This window comes from Chiloscyllium plagiosum, unplaced genomic scaffold (assembly GCF_037043375.1).
Source record: "Chiloscyllium plagiosum isolate Xiang-an unplaced genomic scaffold, Cpla_swu_hap1 HiC_scaffold_4, whole genome shotgun sequence".
NCBI lineage: Eukaryota > Metazoa > Chordata > Chondrichthyes > Orectolobiformes > Hemiscylliidae > Chiloscyllium > Chiloscyllium plagiosum.
In genome coordinates this window covers 43,358,371-43,371,263 of record NW_028270142.1, presented here as the reverse complement: position 1 = coordinate 43,371,263, position 12,893 = coordinate 43,358,371, and the positions used below count along the sequence as shown (strand labels likewise).

At 39.9% G+C, this 12,893-nt stretch overlaps 1 protein-coding gene across 6 annotated transcripts in view; it reads right to left on the bottom strand.

Moving 5' to 3' along the window:
- col14a1a (collagen, type XIV, alpha 1a) overlaps positions 1-12,893 on the bottom strand; it is a 225,792-nt gene that overhangs the window by 26,515 nt on the left and 186,384 nt on the right. For 5 of the 6 annotated variants that reach the window (XM_043688687.2, XM_043688690.2, XM_043688691.2 and 2 more), the window contains exons 41-42: positions 12,081-12,134; positions 4,459-4,530 (exon numbers count right to left, since the gene is read on the bottom strand). In XM_043688687.2, coding sequence (XP_043544622.2) covers positions 4,459-4,530; positions 12,081-12,134 — 126 coding nt within the window. Of the gene's footprint in view, positions 1-4,458; positions 4,531-11,966; positions 12,021-12,080; positions 12,135-12,893 lie in introns of all 6 variants that reach the window. The other variant, XM_043688688.2, reaches the window with a different exon arrangement.

The following is a 12,893-nucleotide window of genomic DNA, read 5'->3' as shown; positions in this document are numbered from 1 at the left end:
TGGAACAAACCCAGCTGTGTGAACATTAGCTTCTGTTTCCAGATTGGTCAATGCGATTTTAAATACTCTCATGGTGGTTTTTTCCACGTCTGCCAATGAGAACATCAGTGTCACTCGTGAGATTTTCTCCATCTTATGCAATGGTGTGACTGTGAATGGTAGGCGGGATAGCACCAGGAGCCACCCAGTGGCAGTGGCTCTGTGCCATTGTTGACATGGCAGTGTCTAGAAGCACACCCATGACCTTTGTGTAGTGACTGCAGAAGCATGGGGGAAGATAATGGCCTAGTGGTATTATCACTCTACTATTAATCCATAGACGCTGTTAATATTCTGGGGACCCAAATTCAAATCTTGTCATGGCAGATGGTGGTATTTAAATTCAATAAATATTTGGAATGAGGAGTCTTAGGGTGACCATTAAACCATTGTTGATTGTCAGTAAAATCCTCACACCCTTTAGGAAAGGAAACTGCTGTTCTTACTGGTCTGGTCTACATGTGACTCCTGACCCACATCAATGTAGTTGACACTTAACTGCCCTCTGGCTGATTAGGAATGCTGGCCTGGACAGTGATGCCCACATCCCATGAATGAATATACAAAAAACTAGGCAGACCAGCATTCAGCAGCAGGGCAGACAAGAACTAGTGTTGCAGCAAAACGTATTCTGGGTCAGATCATGTTTCAGCAACTTTTCAGACCTCCTTCACACTTCTCCAGTGAACTACACCATCAACACTCAGAGAATAGAATTGCTCGGACCAAAATCATGTCCCAGATACACTACTGATATCAGGAGCTGCCTAGAGACAAGGAATCTCTCTAAAGGTTAGGAGTCAAAAGGAGAAAAAAATCTTACATATAAAACAGAAACATCTGGTGGCCTGCTCTGAAACAGTAAGACCCTGGCAACAGATTGTCCTAAAGAATAGATGAAGACTTGAGGAGAAATTCTTTATACGACAGAAGAACAAGATCCATAAACAACTACACACACGCACGCACGCGCACACACACACACACGTCAACCTCGGCTTGTCACATCAGAGACCTCGCACAAAAAGGGGTAACATGGTTTAGTGATCTTGAGGTTCTCCTAAAGGCTGTTAGGGAGAAGAACTTCAGTCCTTATCATTGGCAACAAGAGGCCATCCCAACTATGGGAGGCAGTTTGAACAGTGGTGGATGCAGAAGGCTGTGTCCATGGGCAGCTCTAGAGAATCTGGCTCCAGTGCAACAAGAGGATGATTAATCTTATGCACTCTAACAGGGTACCACTGACTACTCAATGATTCATGCTCCTATGATGGTGAGTTAACATTATAAGACTGCCAGTGCAGAGGGCTGTCAATCAGGTGGTGTCTGCCAGGCATTTCTGTCAAATACTCATACACAGTAGATGTCTGTCACTCTACTGCAGCTACTGATGTCTCATTGCTGGCACCACAGTGGTATTGCTTCACAGACGATGGCTCAGTGGTTAGCACTGCTGCCTCACAGTGCCAGGAACCCGGGTTCAATTCCCACCTCGGGCGGCTGTCTGTGTTGAGTTTGCACATTCTCCCCGTGTCTGCGTGGGTTTCCTCCGGGTGCTCCGATTTCCTCCCACAGTCCAAAAATGTGCAGGTCAGGTGAATTGGCCACGCTAAATTGCCCGTAGTGTTAGATGCAGGGGTAAATGTAGGGGAATGGGTCTGGGTGGGTTGCTCTTCGGAGGGTCGGTGTGGAGTTGTTGGGCCAAAGGGCATGTTTCCACACTGTAAGTAATCTAATCTAATGTGTCACTGTTCACACTGAAAACAAAAAGCTGAAATACTCAGCAACTCACACACCTTCAGCTCACTGACCTTGCAACGCAAGTAGGAGAACCTACACATCTGACAGGTTTTCGCCAAAGGCTTGCATGGGACAGGACTCAACCATGAAGATGGACCTTTGCATTGAGCCCCCTTTTTAGTTTAGCCCTGCTTGCCTGCTGGTGTCAGGCAGTGTGGCTGCCTCACATGGGTGTGCTTTATATGGCTCAGTCAGGATTCACCCCTGGTGAAACTGGAAGTGCTTGTGCAAAGAAACAGCTTGATTATTCATGCATACCAGAGATTGGAGAAGTTTACAGCAAAAGCTATACACCTTACATAGTCAGGTGAGTGAACACACATATTTCCCATTTTTCCTCATAAGACTGCAGTGGTGCATATAATTCCAGGAGCCTGGGGTGTTAATGGGTATTCATGGGTAACAAATGCAAAACAGTTACCCAACCACAGGTGTTGGGAAAGCTGACTGAGAGAATTTAATATTAAAACTTTATTTAATATCTGCACCTCATCAAATCAAGATACCCTGTCTATTCTTCCAAAGGCTCCAGGTGAACCTGGAAAATTCTGTCTTACCATTCAAGATCATATCAACTATGGCAAGGAAATTTCCAAAGAGAAGTTTCAGAGGAAGCAGCTTCAGGGACATTCCTTTGATGCAGCTTATTAAGTGTTCCAACCTCAGAATTAGGGGTTGCAAAGTCTCCAGTGTTGTCCTGGAGACCCCAGGGATTGAAAGTTAATCTCCTGGAAGCTGTTGCGAGCAACTCAGGTCAATAAACAAACAAACATCGAATTTTTAAATCCAGTTTTCTTCAAATGCTTTCATCTAATCGGTTCTGGATATGTTTGTGATGAACAGTTAAGATTGCGAGTCAAGCACCATCCAATTGGATAATGAAGAGGCTCTGTGCTCTCCAAGTGGCTGAGGGGAGGTGACACTCTGAGGTTGGATGAGTTGGGTGGAAGTGAGGACTGCAGATGCTGGAGATTAGAGTTGAGAGCGTGTTGCTGGAAAAGCACAACAAGTCAGGCAGCATCCGAGGAGCAGGACAGTCGACGTTTTGGGCAAATGTCCTTCATCAGGTGACCAATGGTGATAGTGCCGGGTGGGGAAGTTGTAAACTGGAGGTCATGTGATGAATGCTTCAGCCTTTTTCCACCCAGCAGTATTATCAGCCCAATCAGATCAGATCAGATCTATCTTAATTGTGATCTCCATCAGCCAAAGATTTTTTTTAACATTATAAACACATTAAATTAAATGTGTCTAAATCTGGATAACTTGTTAAAAGGAACAGAACCTAAAAGTACCTCCTTGTACTAAACTATAAAGTTTTGTTTTGACTTTCTGGTCTTTCAGTGCAAAGATCTGTCCATGATGACATGGTTCACACTGGCATAGTTCCATTTCCAGGACTATTATCTGAGGGGTGCAATAGAGACTGGGGGCACCTGCCACACAGATACAATGGGGAAAGGACCAGGGACTGAAACCCATTCAAAACTCCTTGGGCTGTTTGTTTGACATTAAATGAATGGCCCACAAATTCTGATGGCCAGATGGTGACTGAAGGCCTGCATTGAGACCATGTGGAATCCCTGATGCTGCTGACTCTGTGAAAATTGAAAATTCTGCTGGGCAATTCCCTTGCATTGGGAACTCTCCATTCACTAAAGTTCAACAACTCTCTTAACCTTACAGGTTATCTTGGCAAAAAACAGAGGATTAAAAAAACCTACTCCAACTCAGGGGCAGCTTTAAATTGAATCCCTCAACTCAGTACTCTTGTTTCAACCTTATAGCCAACCAATTCACCTCATCACCTACCCTGCCCCAACCCAGACACACCCCTTGCCAGGTGACTCCTCCACCTTCTCCTATTCCAACATGACATGACGTCCAATCCCCCCAGAGATGACTCAACTCTAACCCCCACCATGGCCTACCCTAAACACTCATCCACTTACCTGGCACCCTTACACCAGCCACATCCCCTACCACATCACTTACCTTATGAAGCTACCCTTTCACAATAACCGTTAATGTCTGCTGGACATGGAAACTACAGAATACGTTATTCAGCATTGTAAAAGAGGGAATAATTTCTACAAACATCATCTTCATGGATTCCTGAACAGGTTTAAAACAGGGGACTGCAATCTAGGAATTTCCAGTGCAGCAGACATGTAAAGGGTAGTGGATTATTTTTAATCTGATTAGGGTCGAAATATTATGAATATATTGAATTCTAAGTGTAATGGGGCACCTCTGAGTGGCATGTGTTGTATTGATAGGAGCTGATCAGTACTGCAAATAATCTGATGACAACGTTGAACTTGTGCTTCTATAAATTTTATGAAGGCGGCATAGAATTGATTTTTATTTCCAAAAATAAAGTCAAACAGAATATTTGTGGCTCCACTGCTACAATCAATACTCAACAATTACAAACATTTTGCCATGCTCAATATTCAAACTGTGGTCTGAAATTAGAATCTCATTTCTAGTTAAAGGTGAAGAAAGAATGCTTTAGTCATCAATTATCTAATCACTGTTGGGCCCTTTCTCAGTCTAGTTGCAACAAAACAATTCTTTGTCATTTCGCAACGTACAGTCTGATAGTGCTTGACTTACAGGAGATCCGATGCTGCCCTGGGCTCCAGTGCTGCCTGTAGCTCCGGGAGAGCCTGGGACACCTGGAGTTCCCTGTGAAACCATTCAAATGACAAGTTAAACTCCCAACACAGATGTGTAAGACATTTAAACAACTTGACTCAGGAAGGTTCAGTGAATGCAAACACTGGGTGAATCACAGGAAAAATGGAATGAGGATATAACCATGTAAAAGTAATAATGGTATGGGGAGCCTGGGCTTTCATAATGAGAACTCTATCAACAATTTCACTTATACCTAATGATTATTTTGTGTTTAAATGATATGATGCTCTTTACAAAGTGTAAAATTACATGAAAATAAGTATATAATTCCACAAAACAACAATATTAAGTCAGAAGTATTATGCTTTTAAGTTCAAATTATTATTTGTTTTTAAGTCAGAAATGCATTCTTATAATATAATTTCTAGTTGCAAAGTGAGGAGGCTGTGTATGACCTTTTATGTAGACACATTGGTAGCTGTGAAGTGGGTGTTATTAGATAAATAGAGCAGACTACACTTATTTAAAGCCAACGCATATTTTAATAATCGGTAATTTAACTGATGCTTGTTGCCTACTTCAACAAGTACACCAAGATAAATCATTTTGATAAGGATGATGGTAATGGAATTTCCAGATGACTCCTCAAACAATAATTACATTTCACAATCATTGGAGCTTTTAAAACCTGACATATTTGATAGTGATGACAGAATACCGAATAAATGAGACAGTTGTCAAGGAAATGAAGAGACAAATATTTAGTGTTTATAACAGCTGTTCATAACTGGTAGCTCGTGACTTGGTCATTTTTAGCAAAACAGATTGGGTGGGTAGAGAAAATTTAAAGAGAGACATGTTGCTGAGGCTTTTCATCCTGCATTCATGAGGAAAAATGCAAGAATGCCAAATTTCAAGCAAACAATCACATTAATTTATACAACAGGAGAAAGGGATGCTGAGTGGCTGAGACATTGCCATGGAGAATGCAACAGAGAGCCATGACAGTGCCTGGCTAATCAGAGTCAACTTGCCAAGCAACCAATCAGCACTTTTACTCATAGTATAAACTGTTGTTACTGTTAAAATTTGGCATTCTTGTATTTGTCCTGATGAATCCAAGATGATGAGTTTTGGCAACTTGTCGCTCTTGTTTATTTCTATTGCTGAAAAAAAGAGTTTCAAATTGCAAAGCAAGAGATCACTGATCTCAGTCAGTGCAAGCAAATAACAGAGAGACATGAACTATTTAAAAGCTGATGTTAAACATGATGCACATGTTAAATAATCAAATGAAAACATGCAAATAAAGTTACTAAGCATGGAGGATCTCATTTAAATGCTCTGGAATCAAGCAACCAATGCAGTTTTAATACTTAATTCGTCAAAATGTCAAAATTCTGGACCTGTACGAAGACTGGAAAACATAGACTTAGCACCAAACTACAAATAATTTTATGTATGTTGATTTAAGCTAAAATCACTGAGTTTCCTAGAGTTAGGCAGTTTTTTTTGTTTTAGTTCGAATATACAATGGTCACAAAACAAAAGAAGGCCATTCAGTCCACTCTGCCCCTGTCTGATCTCTACGGGAATAACTAATCTTTTCCTAATATTGAACCTGCCATCACCATGCCATCAAGCAATGCATTCCACATCCTAACTGTAGTGACTGGAATGAGGTCAGCCAGGCAGACCTCTTAGAATAGGAGTTCCCAGATTGGGACTTTTACCCTGGTCCAATCAGGGAGTCCTGGCTGAGAGAGAGGTTCTGCTCACTCTAGGAGTCAGCTCTGTGCTAGCTGCATCAGTGTCATGTACTATGCACGCATAAATAAAAGGTGACTTGATGGTGGGATACAGGCCTTTGTGCAGTTATTTCACTAACCACTTGTTTTCCTAATTTTACCTCTGGCTCTTTTGATAGTTACCATAAATTGGTATCCTCTAGCTCTCACCCTTCCACAAGGGGAACAATTATTTACCCCAGTCTCTTTCGTTCAGGCCCCTCATAATTTTCAGCAGCTCTACCAAATCTCCAGTCAACCTTCTCTTCTTAAATGAGAACATCCCCAGCTTCTCCATCCACAGAACCATTGTCCCCCATCTCTGGAACCATTTCCCTAATTATTTTTCTGCAATGCCTTCACATCATTAACTTAAAAAGTCTATAAATAAATCAGTAATTGAAGGCTCTGCTTCCAATAAAAACATGGTCAGAGACATAAAAAATCTGCAGATAATGGAATCCAAGGTAGACAAGCAGGTGGCTGGAAGAACACAGCAAGCCAGGCAGCATCAGGAGGTGGAGAAATCCACATTTCTGGGTCAAAATGTCAACTTGACTTGCTGTGTTATTCCAGCCTCTTGCTTGTCTACCTCCAATTAAAAACAAGCAAGAATTGTTTTTATATTGATTACAATATTTGGAATCGGTGCTTTATTAAAGTTATATTAACTCACACTCCAGACAAAATTCAATTTGAATATTGTCTACTTTCATGAAGCCATGATTCAACAGAATAAAAAGTATTGGGACTTCCATTTGGAAAAGACATCACATGAGTAAATATTTCCATTTTGAATTAGCTACTTCGTAAGAAAGTAGATGAAAATGAAGATGAGGCATCTTTGGCTGGCAGATTGACTGATATTGTAAATAATTTCAACGATTGCATGAAAAAGTATATTGACAGAACAGATTATGATTTGACTGCATCAAGTTGGCTAATTAAGCCTTCAGAGGCAATTGTCCTCAGCCATTGGAACTTAAAACTAATCCATATTATTAACTGCAACTTGACCTGGCTGGCACAAGTGACTTAACAGGATTCCAAAGTGTTGACTAAAAGTTTGCAATGCAATAGCCCTTTTAAGTGATGCCTGCATTTTTAAATAAAGGATAAAATAAACCTACAATATTAGTAATTACAACTTTTTTAAAAAGAGCAAAATAAATGCTGCAAATATACAGGTCAGTAAATGCTTTAAAGGGTAGAGGTAGGTTTTTATTCTGGATTTAAAGTTCAGTCAAGATTTTCCTGAAGGCTTGTAAAGTGTTTATAGTACAATGAGCTCCAAGTGACTTTTCAAATATTCTCTATACGTGGAGATGATGATCGATGGCCAAAGAAATTGGATGGGCACTTGATGAAAATAAACGTTCAGAGCAATGGGGATAGTATGGGGGAAATGAGGCTGAATGGATTGAATTTGAGAGAGTCAAGGTGGACTCAATGGGCTGAAAAACAACCTTCTCCAGCCCAAAGGTTCCTTCACTCTTTTGAATATTTTACTATATAAAAGCCCCAACTATAATGCGAATACCCTTTCACTGCCTGAATCTAATAGTAACTCTTAAGATGGATTTTGGATTTGGAGACACTTGCAAGATTAGGGCAGACAACACAGAGGTGTCAAACATTCGGAAAGCTCTTTCAAAGAGGCAGCTGAGGGATAATGTACCGAATGAATTGCTTCTGAGCAGGTTCATTCTACGAATTAGTAAATTTAGTTTTAAATAAATGCAAAATCAGATTAAGCAATGTTAAGACAAAGCAAAACAAAAAAGTAAGATCATAAATCACCTGACAGGTACCAGGAATATTAAAATTAAACATATAAGCCATTTACACTTTAGAACTGGCATAGTACTCAAAATATCCCCTTCTGCTTTCTTCTCATTTATCTAGTATCCAAGATAGAACATTTTAATGGTAGCTAAGCATAACAAGGCCCAAGAGATCTGCAGAAAGTGCAGTTTGGACTGTTTGCTATGATTAAGAGATGATTATGCCAAGCCCAGATGAGTTCTTTCAGAGATCCTCCATACTTTGTCATTTCACAATAATAAAATTGCAAGGAAAAGATGAAATCAGCTCATTCACATACTTACATATAGCCAGGCGCCAGGTTGAACAAGCACATTAAACCATTTCCTATGTTGACTGATCCTTCCCCATCTTTTCTTTGGGGAACTCTTTACTTCTGTTCCTTATTTAAGCCTTGACATGGCATTTAGCATTCATCAGAACCCTAACACAGAGTAAGGAAATCTATACTACACTGCAGCTGTGAAACAGGGGAGACCAAATCACAGCTGCACTCTCCAAAGGACAATTTCTTAAATCCAAGAGCTTTAGGAAGTGCATGAAGTACAGTGATATTATGCTGCTATTATATAGAAAATGATAGATGAAAGCTGCAAAGAACCTAGATTTTCTTGGTGAGATTTATTGAGACTTTGTGTGAGATAGTCTAATGTGGAACCAGTTTTCAGTAAGATATCACAATCCCCAATTTTATTTCGCTTGGCTAGCACCTGGGAAAGGAAGAATTCAGGTATGTAAGGCACTAAGATGATCAGTATTTAGCTCTCAGTGAAATAATATTGTTAGAAGCATTTGGTGAAATGTGAGTTCATGCAGTCACTGGCAGCAGCAGCAAGCAGGTTTAATGCTGACAAATAACACTAAACATCCCTGCATTAGAGCAAGTGACAGGGGCTCCAGGGTCCATAGCTGGAATACATATTATTTCATAAAGTAAGATGCTATCTACTTTTAACAACCACTCATCGCATAGTCAACTGAATGATAAAATGTTACAAAATGATTAAAATTAATTTTTCAACATAACTTCTAAATAATTTTCTTCACTTGTTCCATCAAGTCTTTGTGTAACAGTTCAGTGAATTGCTAATCTGTGAAGTGAGTCCAATTTTTATCCAAAAGGACAGTTTTCAACCAATCATGTTAATCAAGCCTATTTGCACTTGGAGTTGCTACTTTTAAATTTACATTGATAAACAGAGACCTAGGTCCACTTACAGAAAATGCATCTTTTAAAAATAAGTACAGTGTAATTGAAAGTCAATGATTGCCTGTGACAGGTGCTACAGAGTGGAGCATTCTGATAAATACTCAAATGACGTTTTACTGGAAAAAAATAGGAAAGTTGCTAAGGTCACATCTCAGAATTTTTTTTTGGGTGGGGGAAAAGAGATGGGGATGGCTATTAATTTCAATTTTCTAATGGTCTTTGGAGAGGTAAAGGCAAATGAGATAAGAATGATGAAGGGCATCAATGAGGTCATACTGAAATATTTTGTGTAGTTTTGGTCTCCTTACCTAAGAAGGGGCTTATTAGCTCTACAGGGGAGTAAGGTCAAGACTCACTAGGTTAGTTCCTGAGATGAGGTGCTTGTTTTATTAAGAGAAATTAAATAGAGTAATACGGCATGGCATGGGTCTAGTCTATGTTTCCTGTAGTTTAAAGGAATAAGATGATATCTAGTTGAAACATAAACTATTTTGGGTCCTGACAGGTTAAATGCTGAAAACATGGTTCCACTCCTAACTGAGAAATCTACAACATAGGGTTACAGTCTCAGAATAAAGGCATCAACTATTTAGCACTGAGATGAAGAGAAATTTCTTTATTTCAAGGGTTGTGAATCTTTGAAATTCTGTACCCTGCCCCAACCAGGAGTTGTGGATGCTCAGTCATTGAGTACATTCAAGATCGAGGTTGGTACAAAGGGAACTAAGGAATATTAAGACTGTGGGAGTGGAGGTCAAAGATCAGCCATGATCTTGCTGAATAATGGAGCAGGATCAGGAGAACGAATGGCCCAGTCCAGCCCCTATCTTTATGTAAAGTATCCCTGAAACCAATTTGTATAACATCAGCAAAAAAAGTATTGATGTAAATGTTGTAGTTTTGTGTACTAATATACATTAATCTACTTCATGACTGTAATCTGATATTGGCACAAAAATTGTACTACCCCACTAAAGGTTATGTCTCAACTTAATGTGACCACAAATGCAGTGCCATGGTTTGAAACACATCTTGCTGACATGTAAAATCTTTTAACACACCCTCTGTACTGAGAGTGTAAATTCACATATTAAAAATAGAGGGATGATGTAAATAACCAAATAAGAACAGGTGCTGGCCACACATCCTCTGAACCTACTCTGTCATTCAATAAAATCTTTGCTCATTTTTGGCCTCAAAATTGCCTTCTTATACTATCCCAATATCCCACGATTGCCTCTGGATCCAAAAATCTATTGATAGCAGTCTTGAATATACTTAAAGTCTGGGAATTCATAGCTTTCAGGGAAAAAGATTTCCAGAGATTTGCTGAACAATAAAGCAGACACAAGAGACTGAAAAAAGATCATTTTCCTTATCAGAATTCTAAATGACTGAAACTGTGACCCCTGGTTCTCGAATCTCTGGACAGGAGAAACAGCCTCTCATCTTCTACCTTGACAAACCCTCTCAGAATCAACTTTTACTTTAGATGTAACTGGTAATTTTTAAATTTTATTTTTTTCTGGGCATGTGGACATCACTGTTAAGGCGAGCATTTGTTGCCCATCCCCAATTACTTTTGAAAGGGTGGTGTTGAGCCACCAACACGGTAGCTCAGTGGTTAGTGCTGTTGTCTTACAGTGCTAAGGACCTGGGCTTGATTCCAGCCTTGGATGACTGTCTGTGTGGAGATTGCACATTCTCCCTGTGTCGGTGTGGGTTTCCTTCAGGTGTTTTGGCTTCATCCTACACTCCAAAGGTGCGCATGTTATGTGGATTGGCCATACTAAATTGTCCAAAGTGACCAGGAAATCTGTAAGCTAAGTAAATTAGCTGTGGTAAATGTAAGGTTATGGGGCTAGGATACTCTCCAGAGGGCCAGTACAGACTTGATGGGCTGAATGGCCTCTTTCCACACTGTATAGATTCTACGAGTTTACTTCCTTGAACGTCTGCAACCATTTAGCACAGGTACAAATGAATGGCCTGCTAGGCTATTTGAGAGGGCAGTTAAGAGTCAAGCATATTGTTATAGGTCTGGAGTCAAATTCAGGTAAAGTTAGCAGATTTCCTTCCCAACAGAGGGGAACTCAGGAGGGTTGGACAATAGATAATACATCACTGATGTTTAAAAATAAAGAGAGAATAAGTATAGCACAGGCTCAAGAACAGGGAAATCACATCGATTTAAAGTGAACATATGAAATGAATCTCCAAAGTGGTCAATGTGGAAAGAATAAGTATTAATGGAAGTGAGCAACAAAGAAGGATGATTTTGGAGACCAGTTAGCTGAGCGAGCTTTGTTTTGGATTCATGTTCGTCTTGTGTATCTGTCTACCGCAGAAAAAACACTGACACTGTGTAATCCCAAAAAACTGCAGTTACAAGCAGAAAACATTCTGGCAAAAACAAAGACAAGGACCTTCCTTCCGTTTAAAGAAGGCTATGTTTCTGGGTGAAAGAATGTATTTGACTATTTAAATTAAAAACTTAATTCTTAAGTGACATGCAAGGTTATAAATTCGCAGCCTGAATTACATAACGCCCATACACAATGAGGCTGGAAAGCACAATGTTTGATGTGTGGAATGAAAATGGTTTACTAGGTTCCTGGGATTTTCTGTCAACATTCCTTCACTATACACAAAAAAAAACTTACCCTCCTACCTGGAAACCCAGGTGGTCCAAGCGGACCGTCCACACCTCTTCGACCCTGAAAAATCGACATTGTTAAACACCAACATCTTGCTACAGTACATGCAAATGTACTTACCACAGGCCCCGCTGGTCCTGGTAATCCTATAGGACCATCTTTACCAACAGGACCCTGGATCAAAAGTTGATTTCATAGGTTATTTACTGATTCAAGCAAGAGAGATTTTTTTGTTATTGTTTACAAATACATATTTGTGCACACGTACATGTTCCTGGTCACAGCCCATTCGCTTAATTTTCAGGTTAAAAAAAATTTCCAGTGACAAATTACATTTATATAGCACCGTGGAACACCTTAATGTGCTTTTTGAAGTGTAGTCACAGCTGTAAACGAAGGAAAGACTGAAGCTAAATTTACTGCAGAACAAGATACTACAAAAGCCAGTGGGGTACTGACCCGATTAACTTTTTTTTCTGAAGTGACTTTGGTCAAAAGATAAATTTTGATCAGGACGCAAAGGCAGCCCTACTATTGCACTTATTTCAAATAGTTTTAATGGAATTTCGTTCACCCAAGCTAGCAGACATATCCTTTTTTTGTAAATATATTTACTATCAAAAAGAATTTGACATTACAAAAATATAAATTTATGGAAAATATAACAAATGCCATAGAGTCATAGAGATGTACAGCATGGAAACAGACCCTTCGCTCCAACCCGTCCATGCCGGCCAGATATCCCAACCCAATCTAGTCCCACCTGCCAGCACCCGGCCCATATCCCTCCAAACCCTTCCTATTCATATATCCATCCAGATGCCTTTTAAATGTTGCAATTGTACCAGCCTCCACCACATCCTCTGGCAGCTCATTCCATACACGTACCACCCTCTGCGTGGAAAAAGTTGTCCCATAGGTCTCTTTTATTTC